Source organism: Schistosoma mansoni, chromosome 1 (assembly GCF_000237925.1).
Source record: "Schistosoma mansoni strain Puerto Rico chromosome 1, complete genome".
Lineage (NCBI taxonomy): Eukaryota > Metazoa > Platyhelminthes > Trematoda > Strigeidida > Schistosomatidae > Schistosoma > Schistosoma mansoni.
Window position 1 is genome coordinate 14,340,287 of NC_031495.1, and position 17,657 is coordinate 14,357,943.

General features: G+C 37.8%; 3 protein-coding genes across 4 annotated transcripts in view; 1 reads left to right on the forward strand and 2 right to left on the reverse strand.

The window, feature by feature from the left end:
• Positions 1 to 711, reverse strand: part of Smp_035280 (putative ubiquitin-activating enzyme e1) — a gene marked incomplete at its 5' end in the record, with an annotated part of 18,041 nt that extends 17,330 nt beyond the window's left edge. Inside the window, 2 exons of the mRNA XM_018793357.1 lie at positions 365 to 440; positions 568 to 711. Coding sequence (XP_018647878.1) covers positions 365 to 440; positions 568 to 711 — 220 coding nt within the window. The remainder of the gene's footprint in view (positions 1 to 364; positions 441 to 567) is intronic.
• A 9,093-nt stretch (positions 712 to 9,804) lies between these two features.
• On the forward strand, positions 9,805 to 11,141 carry Smp_035270.1 (putative malate dehydrogenase; the record flags this gene model as incomplete). Of its 2 annotated transcripts, XM_018793358.1 has the most annotated exons (5): positions 9,805 to 9,873; positions 9,907 to 9,999; positions 10,030 to 10,425; positions 10,459 to 10,749; positions 10,783 to 10,983. In XM_018793358.1, the coding sequence occupies exons 1-5, from the start codon at positions 9,865 to 9,867 to the stop codon at positions 10,981 to 10,983; spliced, it is 990 nt and encodes a 329-aa protein (XP_018647879.1). In that variant the 5' UTR covers positions 9,805 to 9,864. The 2 variants fall into 2 exon arrangements, with proteins under 2 accessions (XP_018647879.1, XP_018647880.1); XM_018793359.1 differs by having other exon boundaries at positions 9,907 to 10,425; positions 10,783 to 11,141.
• A 4,014-nt stretch (positions 11,142 to 15,155) lies between these two features.
• The window catches only part of Smp_035260.1 (epidermal growth factor receptor kinase substrate eps8-related protein), a gene marked incomplete at its 3' end in the record, with an annotated part of 31,788 nt that continues 29,286 nt past the window's right edge, over positions 15,156 to 17,657 (reverse strand). Inside the window, exon 11 of the mRNA XM_018793360.1 lies at positions 15,156 to 15,171. Coding sequence (XP_018647881.1) covers positions 15,156 to 15,171 — 16 coding nt within the window. The remainder of the gene's footprint in view (positions 15,172 to 17,657) is intronic.

Genomic DNA, 17,657 nt, shown 5'->3' on the forward strand with positions numbered 1-17,657 from the left:
TAAAATTATTAAAACCTCCATAAAACCCCTTCTGACAATAATCATATACTCACTAGTGACTGGCTTCAAGAGGTATTTCCTGGCATTCTAGTGAGAAACAGTGACTAGTGGAGTTCAACTGGTTCTGTTGTGAGACAATAACTCACTGAAGACAATGGTGGACGGTTGCTCAATTTTGTGGATCGGTTGGAGTTAGACATTAACACCGTTGGATGCCGACTCAGTGGTCTAGAGATTAGGCGTTCGCGCGCGAGACTGGTAGGTCCTGGGTTTGAATCTCGCGAGGCGGTATCCAAAATGCATTTACACAAAAATATAAGCATGGATATTTTTGTGAAGTATTCTAGGTGAGACATAAACTGACCTGAAACACCGAACTGAGGAAGAATGAGCTGTCTGCTGTATCGAGAAATCTCTGAAGGTGTTAGATCACATTTCTCCTGTAAAAGTATGATTCAAAACATTGCGAAAACTGTAGCGAAAAGCAGTAAGCCTAAGATATTATAAACTTACAAAATATGAGCTTGGGATTCGTTAACTGAACGTGGAAAACAAACACCAATTAACTTGGAAAAGGCCCATCCCTAACTTTTTATCAAAGGTTAACATAAAACACCGATAGAGTTTTTCCAGCAAGTCGAAAAACCATAACAGGTACGAGAATTCCCATGTTTTTGCAGCGCCAAGCTTATTCCTTCTTGAAACATTCATAAGATCTTCAATTTTAAGCTTAACATAGGGAGATATTCTCCCTAAAACTTTTGTGTTTTACTAGACAGTTAATCATAAGCAAAGCATATTTGCATTAGTTCAAATTTTCACATCACACTAGTACAGAAAGATGAGATTATCAAGGCAAACATGAGAGAAGAAAAATTGGTAACACTATCAGTGGTAGTAAAAGACGGTAGGCACAGACAATATGATTCAAATAGACAAGGTGAATCCACAGAATAAAGTGTATAACTTATGACAAATTAAGAAAAAGCATAAAAGTATCTGAGCCAATGCAACCGATTCTGAGCCGTGTCACCAACGTCTCTCCCTATGGGCAACAGTAATTGCATGGAATTCAATATATTTAACTTCACCTACCAACATAAAGCACACCAACAGCCAGTGACTTTGTGTACGGATCCAACTCCTTGGTTTGGGCTGTCCTACTTTTCTTCTAACTCACTCCTAAGCTAACGGACACTGTGCATAGAGACAGACGTAATCCATGTCCGTAGCATTTCAGCTGATGAAGATTCGGTATCTCATCATCCGGTTTTCCACACTCCCCTAATGCTTTGGGTTTAACCTCAGCGTATCTCACCCGATGGTCCCGAAGTACTCGTAAAATCCTTCAGACACGATAAAATACTAGTAACCTATGTATATCTACCGTCGAAGGCAGCCTTTAACAGCCCCTTAAGTTTTCCATGATCCCATCGAGATACTAATTGCTAAGTAATCTTCGGTCACTACCTTGCCCAACTAGTCCCCAAAATAAGGACATGGCTTGGACGGATATGTAACTATTTTTCAAATAAACCAAGTCGAATGGAAGTGAATTACAGTAAGAAAAACATTATTATATCTATGATTTTAAACAAAACAAATCCTAGAGTCTTTCCCATTTATTCGCTGACGCTCATATCTTACGAATGGGGCAATCAGCATGCTCTAACGCAATCCTGGATGTAATATGCTTTCATATATTTCCTGATAACAGCCATAAAGTAGGACAGAACGAACTACTGAGCAGTGTGTCCACCCTTTAGTTGGGAGATGTACATCTTGTCTGTACCAAAGGTGAAGCAAGTTGACAGAAGCGAAGCGAGTTTTCTGAACACGTGCTGACACTTAACCAAGCGCCAACTCACTAGAATCGATGAAACTTCGACAGGTGAACTGGTAAACGCATTGAACTATTTCACTCCTTACCATCAGTTTAGACGTTGAAGTACACCAGTACACAAGTGGAAAATTTTGACAGTCCTGACGTTCAACATTTGATGTCCCTAGTTCTGGCACAAGTTATCTATAAGCTTTAACACAGTTTGAGTAAAGAGCTCTTACAAAGTTCACCATCTATAAATGATAAACACCGCTACGAAACCCCTTGGTCAGCGAAGTCAAATAGTACCTTTAAGTCAACAACACACTATAGCCGGATGCTGGTAACTATAGCTTTGTTTGAAAACCTGATAGAGGGTGGATATTTGATCTACAAAACGAAATTCATATCTGAAATCACCCTGGTTTTCTTGGTTCGCTCAAAAACTTTTGTTAAGCGTAGAGTGATTACTGATGAAAAGTTTAAATACTGTACTAGTCAAATCATTCAACGTTGGTTTACAAGAGGGTTGTGGTTGTTCCTCATAAGCTTGAACGGTTAACAGTCAATGACAGTCAAGTAGGATCACCTCCAGATTCAGGACCTCAGTCACCCTGTGGCACTAGACCGCTATCCTTCAAGATTGGTTTATCAGGTCTTGATGATTTCCTTTGTTCTATGTTAGTCATTATCTTTTGAACTTCGTTAAGATAGGAGATTTTGTGTTGAATTTCTATTCATGTTACGTGGAAATGGGAAACTGGAGACCAGTTGAAGTGTTTTTACTTTTTGCCCTCCGTTTGAATTGCCTAGGACAAGTAGTTCTCCAACAAGTCTTTTATAAAGATAATTTCACTAATGCTTAATTTCTTGTTACCGGTTTGTGCATGGTGTTATATAGAAGCCCTGAATGTAAAGTAAATGGTTTTATCCTTAATAAACTCCAATATCATTTTAATAATATGGAGGTTCGACAGCGTGTGTTCGGGCAAAGTGACGACAATTCAGATGATGTCACCATCTTGAAAACCTACACTCGATGGCTTGGACATGTGCTATGAACGTCAACCCAGTAAATTTCACACCGTGCATCATTTGCCGACCCTGGGACTGGTTGGAAAAAGAGGAGAGGTGGTCAATTTACATGATACCGTGGTATGGAAGAAAGGTGTGCAGAAATGACATCTGTCGACTCTTTGAGACTCCCTAGTTCGATTCGAGAGGAATTGCAACACAGTGGTTTGGGATGTTATTAGACATGACTCAGAATAGGAGCCAGTAACGGTTTTGCAGTAAATTTCTTTTACTTCATAAAGGTAGAACCTTTTTAACCTAAAGAATTTCTGGTCATATTCGTACTAAAGGAAATGGTTTTTCCGTCATAACTTTTTACGTACCTACTCGTCACCATTCATCCACCATCTCTTATTTTCATACCTTCCGATATTTCTTCGCAAACTTATTTCCTTAGTGTGAGGCATATTTATTTTGATGTTCCTTTGTACTAATACTACTGTTCGAATAAATAAGTGGCACACCCAAAGGCCTCTCTTAAACAGTGGAAAATCGACCAGCGAGCACTAGTTGAAGCGGCATAAAGTCACTTTAGATATATAATAAAACATCACTGCCCATACCTCGGAAGGTCCCAGAGTTTAAATAGCCATCTCTGGGTTAACTACAAAATTAGATATCTACTGTGGCAATCAAACATAACCATTATTTCCGGTGGCCCCAAACGAAATGGTTTGTCTTAACATTTGAAGGGTGTTCTAGGTGACAATGTGACAAGGACAAAACAGAGGGCGTGGTAACTTAATTTCAGAATGTCTACATTCAACGCAGAATCAGTGATTAAGCGTGAGGTACTCAGTTTAGACATCTGTCAGGCCACAGTATAAAAAGTACCAGAATAATTAAATGCATAAAAGCCAGCAGGATCGGATTACGAACACCTGTTGTTGCCCAGACAACTTTAAATACATATTAACAACACATCACAGCAATATCCAGAATCCCGCCAGCCAGTGTACTTTATTAATCGACTAGGAGGAAACTACGGGAACTCCCCCACAATACGGGACCAATAATGACCTTCGATTAATCGACTGTGGCCTGGCGAGTATAGCTTCCAAAATGTTAGAACGCGTCATCCTGTGCAATGAATTTTCTACCGTCAATGAAAGCTGAGAAAGGTTCAGATACAATAGAGAGTCAGTAATTTGGTCGATATTACCTTCGACAAGAACCTTCACATTAAGCTGCTATTGAGTTTTTTTTTTAAAAATTGGGGACCACCAGACACCTAATTTTGTGAGTAAACCTTGTGCCAAAGAAATCACTTTTCGAATTACGCTTATCACTATTTCGAAATGGACAAATTAAGAGGTGGGAACATACCATCTGGCGTTCACCGTTGAGAACAATTTTAAAGCAAGCGGTTGTTATGTGTTTGAAAATCACATCACTCAATATCTCTAGGACAAGCTCTTGTTAATCAGTTGATTTAATCGCACTTTCATTTTAGTTCTTGGGCTCAACTCCAGACTTCTAGTCGAGTATTAACAAAGCAGTCCAGTTACTCTACTCTAGTTCTAGTGGATTCGATAGTATCTTAGTGGTCGATATGTTTCGCGTATAAATGAAGATTTTTCTAAATGTATTATGGTAACTAGGACCAACAACTATCCCACTGACCGTCAGTCAGCCTGTTGGTGGCAATATGAATGTTACAATTTTTGTGTATATGGACGTGGATTAACGATGTGTTCACGATAAATTAATCAAATTACTTTTAGAGCCAGAGACAAATTACTGATCTCTATCGAAACCATATATCACGAAAGCATATCTCTTCCTTATATAACTGATCACCGGTTGTCGGGTTACTCATCTTACTTTCTCAAGACTAAGAATGACGAATGCTGACTGACCAATCAGTGATGTAGTTCTCTCACTAGAGGGTGTAGTCTCCTTTAATATACATTAGCATCTGATTTTGTACTACACCTATTATTCCATTGCTAAGTAAGTACAAATTACCATCATCTTCGCGTCAGTTCAGCGGCCTAACTAGACGCCTGGATGTTGAATGTTTCCAATTTCATGGATAATATCGGTGTTTCATGTCTTACGTGTTGGACTACGCTACATATGTGCGAAGCTGGCTTGTAAACTGAAAAAGGTAAAAAGAGAGATTCGTGAATTTTTTGTGTATTTCAAACTAAGAACCAGAAGCTTCAAGGCTAAACCTCAATATCACAAGTCTTGTAAACGATTTATGCGAAACCAAGTGCACTTGATATAGCTATGGTCAGGATTACAGGTTGGCATAAAAGTTACTTCCCAAATGACGTATTTTAGATTTTGCGCAGTGTCTAGTTATGCGTTAGACATTCGCCTCTTCCTAAAAATCAATTCAAGACACAATGATGAAGTTCTGTACGTTTCTGGTCATACATTTCATAAATGAGTTACGCAAATATACTAACAGACTATACAACTTAAGAAGTATTCAATAAAATGTATGGCGATCAAATTATAAAATGCATAAACTTATTAAACCTTTGAAGAGTATGAGCTAGTTACTTTTCAACCCAAATAGAACATCTCCAAAAATCTAGGAAGGTTAATTTTCTACTATGAGGTAGTGTAGTTCAAGCAGTTCGGGCACCCATAAGATTGAGGTCTAGGTTGGTGTCGGCACATTTAAATGTGCTTCTAGAATAATTAACTTGGTTCGAAATTGTAAACTTGCCATGATATGACTGTTTAAACTTCACGGTCTTCCATTGAAATCACATCATTGTTTATACTGACTCTCTCTATTGTGACAGCCAGGACAGCTTGAAACAACATATTCATGCTGGTAATAAACTAATAAATTGAGATCATGGGTCGATAATGTTGGACCACCACTAGAAACCTGAAAGCACAAGACACTTGTTTCGTCATAGTATGAGACTCCATGGCAGTGCTAATCCACGATCCCACACACATAAGTCGAACTCAGTGACGTCGGTCCCGCGTGAACGCCTAAACTCTGGACCATTGAGCCGGCAAACAATGGTGTTTATGTTCAGCTTTTATCAATTCCACATTGTTGCGTAACCAAGATGAGCTGATTGAAGTTAAACACTGACATCATTAGAAGCCGGCTCAATGGTCCAGAGTAGCGACTTCGAATTTTAGAATAAACGAAGGTGTTTGTTACTTGAATGAAAACAACATCAGAAGATACATCATATATAACTGAAAACGAGGAAGTAGGGACAAAGAAAAAGAATACATAGAGAAATTTACACATACGAAACGTAATAAAGTGGGTTTTTTAACGTCATTCAGTGTCCTACACTATACTTCTTAATGCCTATACTCTCATTGGCAACCTATACTTAACACGATAGTCAATTAAAACATTGCATCGAAGCCTTACCCACAGTCCATAATTTGTAACTGTCCGATAAGCTTGTAAAATGGTACTTATAGAAATAGTGTTTTTCAACAGGATGTGAAACACAGAACGTTGTGTGAGGTATGATATATTTACAAAATATAAGCGTAAATGAGCCTAACATCACAAAAGGAGGGAGGGTGGAGTTTTTGACCAGCAAGCATTGATGGTGAGGACTGTGACTTCAATCCACCCGTGTTTGTGGGGCAGAACATTTTGTTTGCATCAGGCTCTTTATAGATGAGAACAAGTCAATCAATTTGTGATATTGAGGTTGTTCTCCTACACTCATCATTCGGACTCATGTTTCTAATAGTTATGCTGAATTAACTATTCTACTAAGACAACCTATAACATGCTAACTTGGACTTTTACATGAAAACTGTGTAGCAGACATCAGATGATGAAAAAAACAGACTGTAAAGGATATGGTTGTTAGTTTACTCAACACTCTACTTTCTATGTGCACTCTCTGTTCCAATAAACAGTCTTTTTCACTCCAATCTTGACTTCCCTTCCTTCATTCGAACATACTCCACCTTGATAAACATCACAACTCATTGTTGTTTATTACTGCACTCTCTCATCTGGAGCCCCTGATCACATTTCACTCTAGCAACATGAGTTAGTATCAATTTGACCCAATAGTTTATCATACCTTCGTCTGTTCCACTGCTAAATGTTAGGCATTGGTTATCGTTCATATCCAAATGCCTTGCTGCTCCTCGGTTTCTTTCTTTTTTTATATCTTCAGAATCTTGCTCTGAGGGTGAAGATATGTAACTTCTGACACCTGGAACAAGCTCGACAAACGCGCTTCCCCAAGGTCATAGTTCGGACCAGGCGCTCCACAAGCCTACTTTATAACAACTATAAACTTAAAAAGCCGCGTTACATAAATACTTAGCACTATCGAAACCCTGATACACTTTTCGTCGAGATTGGATCTGGTATGTAGCGTGGATGCGATACCCCTTTGGAAAATATTCTGATGAAAGCACATTATATCTGAACGAATGAACTGCTATCAACTTTCATAGATTATATTTACCAAACAACCCTGCTTGGGATGCATACTGTGATCCATTATATGTTGTAACTTGTAGATCATGCCTGTAAAAATGGTGTGTACCTGCCCTTGCAGAAATATATTATATAATTCCTACGAAGAGGAACTAGTTGATGCGGTTATCACATGTGCCCTAGTGCAACATGTGAAAGAAGCAGCTAGGTACGACCCGGGCTCTGAATCATCCTTACTAGATCTTATATTCACTCACTATGAAGATGACGTTGCGAACCTGGATTACATGCCACCCTTAGGCAAAAGTGATCATGCAGTTTTAACCCTTGACTTCCATATAGCTGTCGATCACGAGCACGCGTCAGCTCAATCTAGACCTAACGTCTGGAAAGCAAGCATACAAGACATCATGCACTCAGCATCATCAGTAGATTGGACAATAGACCCAGAGTCCTCAGTCGAAACGGCTTGGGACGTATTTCGAAGTTTATACTTAAAAGATACCGCCCCCACATCCCTTGGACTACACCTAGAGGGCCGAGAAACTTCCCACCATGGTTCAGTAGGGAGGTTCGCATCCTTCTCCCTAAAATAAGTAAGATGTGGGATAGATTTAGGTTACTGGGGACTGATGAGGCAAAATATCAGTATCAAAAAGCTCGGAATACCTGTGCCTCGACTTTCCGTAAGTCCAGAAAGCTGTACGAAGAGAAAATTGTTAAGGAATCCATAGAATGCCCTAAACGCTTGTATTCGTATATAAACCAAAGGACAAAAAGAAGAAATCTCCATTCATTATGGGGAAACAATACTGCCTCATCACTAGTGGAGGACGACTTTGGCTAAGCTCAAATATTCTCCAAATACTTTAGCAATGTATATACCATAGAAACACCCTTCACACCAGTCCATAAAAATCCCCCCACAAACACTGGACAGCGTGACCATTAAAGAACTCGATGTCCTTGGTCTGCTAAATAAGCTTGACATGAGCAAATCCACCGGACTCGATGAACTGCATCCTAGGTTACTAAAGGAATCAGCTAACTTTGTTGCGAACCCTTTAAGTATATGTTTTAATCTATCCATAACCCAGTGTCGCCTACCAAAAAACTGTAAGAACGCCATAGTAAGTCCTGTCTTCAAAACAGGTAGGAAACATAAACCTGAGAATTACCGACCCATTAGCCTAACTAGTCTGGTTGTTCAAATCTTAGAAAAGATTATTCGGAAGGAGCTGTTTGAGTACGTCGATGAAAACCGGATCCTTTCGGAGATGAACCATGGTTTTAGAACAGGTTACTCTTGTCTCACTAACTTATTAGTCGCTCGTGAAAGCTGGTGTGCTCTTAAGGACCAAAAGTTACCTATAGACGTAGCCTACATCAACTTCAGCAAAGCTTTCAACAAAGTTCCTGACAACTGGCTGTTATATAAGCTAAGGAATAACGGGATTGGAGGCAATCTATTGATGTGGATAAAAGACTTCCCAGTTGGGCGTCAACAAAGAGTACGAGTGAACTCCACGTTGTCTAGCCGGGAAACTGTGCTTAGTGGAGTCCCCCAGGGTACAGTTTTGGGGTCAGTGTTATGCCTTTTGTACGCAAATGACCTCCCTCGTCTACTATCGTCAACAGTCTTGCTGTATGCTGACGATGTCAAGATATGAAGAGCGATACAAAGTAAGGGTGATATCTTAAAATTCCAAAACGACCTAGAGAAATCATCTGAATGGTCTCAAACCTGGCAGTTGCCGACAAATACTTTCAAGTGTATTGTGATGCATATTGGCCACCAGGGTACAGATACATACATGATGAATAACATTGAACTACCTATTGTCCAGACACACAATGACTTAGAAGTCATCGTTAGCCAAGACTTAAAGACTGCTGCACACTATCGTGCATTAGCCGCCAAAGGTTTAAGAACTTTATGGTCAATACTCAGGGCTTCTATTCATATCGACGCTAAAACGTTTTTGGCTTTATATACAGTGTTCGTGCGTCCTAAACTTGAGTACTGGATACAAGCAGCTAGCCCCTGCTTAAATAAAGACAGTGAGCTTTTGGAAAGGGTCTAGAAAACAGCAACTAAGCTGATTCCCAGAATGGTGAAGCTCCCGTATGACGATAGACTGACCAACCTATTCCCGCTGTCATATCGAAGAATCAGAGGCGACTTGATTACAGTTCTCAAATTGCTTAGTGATAAATTTTCACCTGATATGCCCTCATTTTTCTTGTCTTCCAAAACAGAAGATTTACGAGGACACTACAAAAAAGTTCACAGGCCCAGAACGAATTACTTGTCAGCTGACTATCGACTTTCCCATCGAATCATCAACGAGTGGAATTCATTACCTCAGAACGTGGTTGAGGCTCCGTCCGTCAACTCTTTCAAAAGAAAGTTGGATCAACTGAGAGACAATCATTGCCAAGACTAACACAGACCATCAAGCATCCTGTTCTTTCCAAACTGAAACCGAATTTGTTTTAACCTGTCAATGTTTCGAGTACATGTTGACTGTGCTAATTTCAATAATAATAATTTGTTCAGCAAAGGATGCCGGAGGTAAGTTGGTGTTTAGTACTATTACCTTTCAAGCCAATAAGAGTCTTGTTGACAGGTGCAGCTGGGCAAATAGGATATTCACTCGCCGGGATGGTTGCTCGCGGTGACATGTTCGGACCTGATCAAGTTAGATATGTTCTTTTCTAACAACTGCAGGAAGTTATCTTGCATCTGTTTGATCTTGAACAAATGGTAGAATCTCTGAAAGGACTTGAAATGGAACTTCAGGATTGTGGATTTCGACTGTTAAAGAATGTGGTTGTGACTCATATACCAGAAGTAGCATTCAATCAAATTGATGCTGCCCTCATGGTTGGGGCTATGCCTAGGAGAGAAGGAATGGAGCGTAAAGATTTGCTAAATGCAAATGTGAAAATTTTCAAGGAGCAAGGACAGGCTCTGGACAAGTATGCTAAAAAGACTGTCAAAGTGGTTGTTGTGGGTAATCCTGCTAACACAAATGCACTCGCACTGATGAAGAACGCTCCTTCTATTCCTAAAGAAAACTTTAGCGCGCTCACAAGACTTGACCACAATCGTGCTCAGTCATTTGTTAGTTTAGGTTACTCCTAATTTTTCCTATAGATAGCCAAACGTCTGGGAGTTTCATGCGATTCTGTAAAAAATTGTATTATATGGGGCAACCACAGCAATACGCAATTTGTCGATGTAAGTCATGCTGTGGTAAAGCAAGATGGGAAGGAGATTCCTGTCACTGCCGCAATTAATGATGATAACTGGATAAAAAATGAGTTCTTAAGCGCTATCCAGAAGCGCGGGGCTGCTGTCATAGCAGCCAGGAAACTAAGTAGTGCATTGTCTGCTGCTAAGTCTGTTTCAGACCACATGCATGACTGGTGGCTTGGAACGAAGGAGGTATGTTTCCAATTACATTTATTTTGTTTTAAGGGCGAATGGGTGTCGATGTCTGTAATCAGTGATGGTTCTTACGATGCTCCAAAAGATGTTATCTTTAGTTTTCCTGTCCAAATCAAGAATGGAAAATGGACCATCGTTCAGGGTTTAAAACTTGATGAGTGGGCTAAAAGCAAGTTCGCCATAACAGCAGAGGAGCTCAAGGAGGAACGCATCGCGGCAGGGCTTGAATAATGACTTCTTGAATGTCGTCGTTGTCAGTATTCTGACCATTATTGTGGCTACTTTTTGTAGTTCTTGTTATTCATCTTACATTTGTTAAAAATATGATAGTTTTTGCATTTTATTGGTCGTATTTATAAATTGTTCATAAGTAAATCACTACCAAGCTCTTTGTATAGTCATCGCTTCAACTTATTTGGGTCTACCGCAAACTTAGTATAATTAATTTCAGCACTTATACTTTCAACCATTCCATATACCGATATGTATCTCTAGGGTGAAGAATATAGTTTTATATTCGCTGCTAACATAACTTATTGGTTCATAAACGAGCTGAATGGAGAAGAAAACAGGATATTCTAATTGCTTCCCTTAGTAGAAAAGATTGAGTTATTTTCTCCAGGCGAGTTTCAAACGTGGGGGAGGTGATTTTCGTACTGTGAACTAGCTGTGCTATGTGTTTATCACAACAAAACTATAGTTGGCAAGCTCTAACGGGGATTATTTCGCTTGAAGTTCAGATCTTCATACGTTTAGATGGTTTGGCTATGATTTTCCTTCTTGAGATCTGTTAGGGTTCTAGGTATATTTCTGTCGTTTTTTCTAATGGTTTGCCAGGTTTCAGATTTTGTTTGCAGAATGGTAGTCACGTTGGGTTAGCTACTTTCTTCCTCCCAATTTTATTCGGCGGTACTCATTGACGCAGTCAATCTAACTGCTTTCTTGTTAGAGAAGTCTAGTGTAATAGTTGTGGTGTGTAAAGACGCGACCGTTTAACATCTGTGTACAAACAATGTTCAAGGGCAGGTTGTTAGTGGTTATGTATTTTCTGTTACTAGCATCCATGAGTATTGTTTAGTGGTTAATCATACTACCTGGATCCTCAAACTAAAGGGGATGATACAAAGATTAAATCTTCCATTGAGTTATTGGAATTTGTTTGACTTCAAACAAAGTACGTTTGATTATCCAGTTATTCAATTTCGTAGCCACATTAGAAAAGTAAATGATGGAATCCAGTCAGCAGTCAGGGCTAGGCATGACTGTAAATTGTATCTTGGTAACCCGTCAGTGTATTGCAGTCAGCTGTTTGCGGAAATTATGGACATATGGGTTTTATTGCCGCAGATGGTTTATTGCGTAATTTGCCACCCACGTTATACATAGTACTGTCAACTAAGCAACTCTAATTAGCATGTGCCTGTACAGTTTTTATTTAGTCCAGATTGACGAGAGCAGCTATACGCATGTCTGTAAGCTTCAGGAAACACTAGGAAATGTGAACCGATAGTTTCAGTGAAATTTAAACATGGAATTTCGAGAATTTGATTAAAATTGATACGGACGTAAAGCCTCAAAGTATACTTGCTTGCTTATTTGACAGTTAGTGATGTTTCGGTATTGTGGCCAATGAATTGCATTCTTGATGTCGCCGTCAAACTGTAGAGTTTGTCAGATAGACATAACATGAGCGTTAAATTCTAACGTATTTAGCGACCGAGATAAACGTGTTAAATTGCACTGTAAGTAATTACGTAATCTGGCTCAATGACTAGAAATCAATGGACATAGACTTCCTACGGATTGGGACATGGGATACACAAAATAGATATTTGGGTAATGCAGACGGTTGTGTCCACCGTAACCCACACTTCAAGCGTGTCTGGGATGGTCTACGTCATCATTTGGATTAATGCTAGAGAGTGGATTAGTTGTGTTTGCCTATCACTTCGCTTGTTTTGTACGCCTCATTGGGCCCGGTGGGTCGGTTTTCAACAAAATTTGACACGAATCCAGGAAAAACTTTTATTATATGCTTATAGTTTATTTCTAAATACTATAACTTTGTAGAGAGTATTCTTAAAATCGATTGTGTTTTAGGGTTTACTACTACACTACGAAAATATAAATACAATCTTTTGATTTCCTTATGGTTGTGATTTTATTTCTAACTAAATATTTTGCCAAGAACAAACAAATAGAAAAAGGTCTCATAAATTTCTGAACAAAGAGAGAGGTTGTGTGGTGGGAAAAAGAATTACAATAATTTTTAATCAAGAGATGAATGAGATGAAAATATTTTGATTAGAACTAAATAGTGTCTTTAGAGGTCTTTGAATGTCTTCAGCGAATCCATATCTAATTATACGATAAGAAGAAGCAAAAACAAGTAAATAAATATATTACTAAAGGAAGTAGTCCACAAGATTTTGATAATATTAATCAATTAGACAAATCAGGATTTTGAGTAGTCAAAGATGATGTTTTGGTATTGTGTGGGTAATATGCAACACTATGCCAAGATTGAAACCCCGTCTTCTCATGAATAATACAGTTTGATTGCGCAATAATCAGTGTCAAAATAACCAATCAGGAAAGGATATAATTAGAGAAATTGGGACTTCCCAATACTCTTATATTTTGCAGATATATGATTGGTGTGTTCATTTTTGATAGTAACATACATTTTATGTTATGTATAATTAGTTTAAGATTGCTTACCCAGAAAATGAATTCACTTGTGAAATGGAAAACAATAAGTACTTTTTATTTTTAAGTATTTTAGTATCAAGAAAACTAAGTGGTCAAAGTCAAGCGTTGTATGTTAAATATGCAGTTATGTTTCGGTCGGCGAAGTCATTTCAAATAATTTTTCTTTCGCCAATAAGAAAGTGGCTCAATTTCTTTGGGCTAGCAGTGAATACAATGGTATTATTGTGGACGAACATGATCGATTATATAACGATGAGTTTGTGGACGACTCTTCAGCTAAAGTAGTTCTATGGAAAATTACTTACAGGTACTTGTAAGTATATTACCGACCCCAACTCTTAGATATTGATACATGTATTACGAACTGGATCTTACATCATTTTATGTATCGGACACTAAGGTATCTCGATGCACATCAAAGATCACCATTGTCATTATACCCGTAAGAAAATTAGGAAAACAATGGCTATCTGTTAACAGGATTAACCTTTGTGGGAAAAATGGACTACTAAACGCATGACTTATTGCACCGATGAATAATCAAGATAGATTAGTGTATGGATTTGTGGTATTGAAATGACGAATTGTGTATGTATTTGAAAAAGAAATACATCTCAGAGACCGTGTGGACATTCGATACATTCCATTAGACAACAGTACAGAGACTTGCGGAAACCGATTGTCCCAGATGAAAGATTAGACACTATTGGTGCAGCCAAAGTACTCTGTAGTTGAAACCAGGGCCATATTAAGGATGCTTTTCACAAAAAACTTCAGAGTATTCTGGTGTTGAAAGCCACTCGTCTAATGCTTTCCCATCAATCAAGCGATACCATCAACAGCTCAGCTTACGCACTTACAAATCCCATATGTTCATAATATTTATTTGAAATCACCATTCATCATTAGTATAGAATTTTTACCATTTAAGGGACTGAATAGTTTAACAGAAGAATTTAGTGGGTAAATATTAAAGCAGATATACTTGCAGAACTTGCGTTAGTGGTGTTGTATCGATCTCAAATAATTTCAACATGTATATGTATCTGAGCTGCTTAGTAGCACCTGAGTATTTGTCTTCATGTTTTGATTGGAGGTACATACGATAAGTGTGGTTGGACAAACGGGATATCCTACAGTTCTGGAGACGGCTATCATCTACCCGGACAGTGTGGCTAGTCAGCTGTTCATCAAGACACGATAGGTAGAGAATTTAGCATTTTGATCCTTTTTCTTACTGTCTAGACGAAATGGTACGTCACTATCCATCCCATAGAACACAACAACAACAAAGGCAATGTATAAATATAGCAATATCTGGATCTGGACATGACTTCCGCTTTAACAAAAAGTTAATTTTCTGATACCCTCAAATATGCTTTTTTTACTAATATTCAACTTCTTACTGAAATTACTAATCATTTGTAAATTTCAGAACATTTCAATACTCCGATACAAAATAGTCAACCACTGCCTAATCGTTTCATATGGGTATATTATCTCCAATTTATTCAAACAAATTTGATTTTTCTGTTAACATTTAACATACTTCCAGTGGATTATATAACATTACTAGCGACCTTCATTAACTGAATAAAAATCTTACTAAGTTTGAAGAAAAACCCTACCGAATCATTCCTTAGTGATTGGTAAATATTCAACTGTATTCACAAATCGAATTTGAAACTTACTTATTTTTCTTCGTTTCTTAGAGAGCAATAGAATATAAGTTTAAAATTTTAACTAACATAAAATATGGAAAAGAAAATGCGTATATATTAATGATTTGAAGATGCATGCTTAGTTCACTTGAGCTTCCGTCTTTGAACTAAAACTTACATTTGAAAACATCACATAGTTCCTGGAATTTTCAGTATTGACCTTGGACAATAACCTTCTTCATCAAACTTATTCTGAACTTTATACCATTGTCCATTCTTTTCTAAAACTTTTACCCATTCACCATTTTCTACTGTTAATTCCCTTTCAGAGCTTGCCTCAAATGACTCAATAACTTGAACAAGTCTATAGAATAAGTATATTGATAATATAAATACTGACTGGTTAACAAATTAAAGTTCTTGAATGTGGAATCAAATCATTCTTTATCGAAAGCCTAAATTCGGTCTAATTTTTTAAGTTAAATACGAACAACGTTTACTGACATTTAGAAATGTAGCAAAAATTGAATCCTTCCCTCAAAATGTATTACAAATTATATGTATCACTTATCTCGGTGTACTGACCCTTATAGTATCAGATCAGCAGGCAAAATATATCAACATCTAGTGTTGAAGTCATAGGTTTTTTTAGAAGAGTTATTATTAATTACCGATATCTGTCGTTGGATGTTAAACGCTTGTGCACATTTTCTTTTCAGAGCTAACTATTTACGGATAAGTTTAATGTATTTTTTCTAAGTTGTCACCCTGAACAACATGTTTTGTTGGCTGATTAAGAATGCATTCATTTTGTTATACTATATCATGTAACATAACTTTCAAATTTTAGTCAGTTAGATTAGAAGCAGCATAATGTCTTTAATTACGTGCATAGATATATTTAAATTAGCAATGAAAACTCAGCTAAGATAAACAATAAAAATATAATTAAATAAAGGGTGATGAGAAGGATAAATAATGTTTGTGTAGAGATTGTACGTTGAATGATTAAGTTGAAAGTTTTAACATTTTTCGGAAAGAAAAAAGTGGGGCAAGTACAGCGGCTAATTGATCACTATGTCAGTGGCATGTGAATGGATGTGCCTGTTCCATTGCAAACGATATTGAGTCATATCATCCAGAGTCTAACTATTGGTTACGATAATCAGGCAGACCGCAACCAGGTAGTCTGTACCTACTAACATGGCTAAGTCAAGTTGTTAACGACTTCATTGACTGGTGCTATGTTTGGGTTTGGCCACCCTTAGCTTTCTCCCAGTCTGCTCTTGCACCAAAAAGCATAGCCCGTTAAGGTGGGCGGTGGTTGGGTATACATAACACATGTCCCAACCACCTCAGTTGATGAAGATATACCACCCTATCAGTCGATTTCTCATCTTTACATAGTACTCTCTTCCTAACCTGGGGATTGCTTACTTTATGGTTCCGAAATACACGAGCGATGCTTCGTAGACACTTATGATCGAATACCAGTAACCTACGAATATTCTCCATTCTTCATGTCCATGTTTCACTCCTCTAAAGTAGAACGGAGAAAACTGCTGCGCAGTAAACTCGCCCTTTGGCTGGAAGACGAATATCTTGCCTACGCCACATGTGACTAAGATTGACAAAAGCCAGTCAAGCCTTATGAATCCATGCCAGAATTTCGTCAGGCACCAGGTCATCAGTACTGTTGAAACTCATAAGGTAAGTGAGGTGATCAATGAGTTCAACTACATCACTCCCTATCACTAATTCAGTGGATGAAGCAATCTAATCCCGAAGTAACATTTTACATGTGAAGTGAAGGAACCGCATTCTAAACATGTTTGTATTGTTGCTAAAGTTGGTGGTCTCTGAATTTTTTCAGTGTCCTTACTAAACAGAACTATATCACCTGCATAATTTAAGTCAACAAATAAATCTCCTGGCAGAAGATCAATCCCTGAAAAGTCAGGCAATGAGTGTTATCGTTAAAAGTATGTTAATGAAATATTTAAGTAAAAATGTAGACAGTGAATAACCCTAACGAACACCGCTTGAGGTAACAAATTCCATAAAAGGTTAGTTTGGTGACTGTCTTGTCTTCTCAGTATTTTAAATCACTTATAATTGTTTTTTTGTCATCACTAGACAAAACCGTTATAGCAAAAGAAAACTGTACAGGTAACACTGAGTTTTGTAAAGGTTATTTCCTTAAACAAGATACACAGCAGTACTTATTTGTATATGAGAAATATAACGCGCATATTTTATGCTCCTTTTGACGGAATGTATAGGTGTATTTTTACACCACTTTTCTGTTGATTGTGTTTTCACCTACGCAATTTAAGGATGAACAACTCAAATAGACTTATAACAGTTATTGTCAACTGAAATGAAATTACTTAGGTATCTGTTATGGCTTTGAGTTTGTAAATGTGTATTTTAACTATTCAGTTGTTTACGCTTGTTTTTTTTCTATTATTATTCATACCATTGTTTACATGAGTGATTTATTATTTGGAAATTTCGTCTATGTTTTTACTT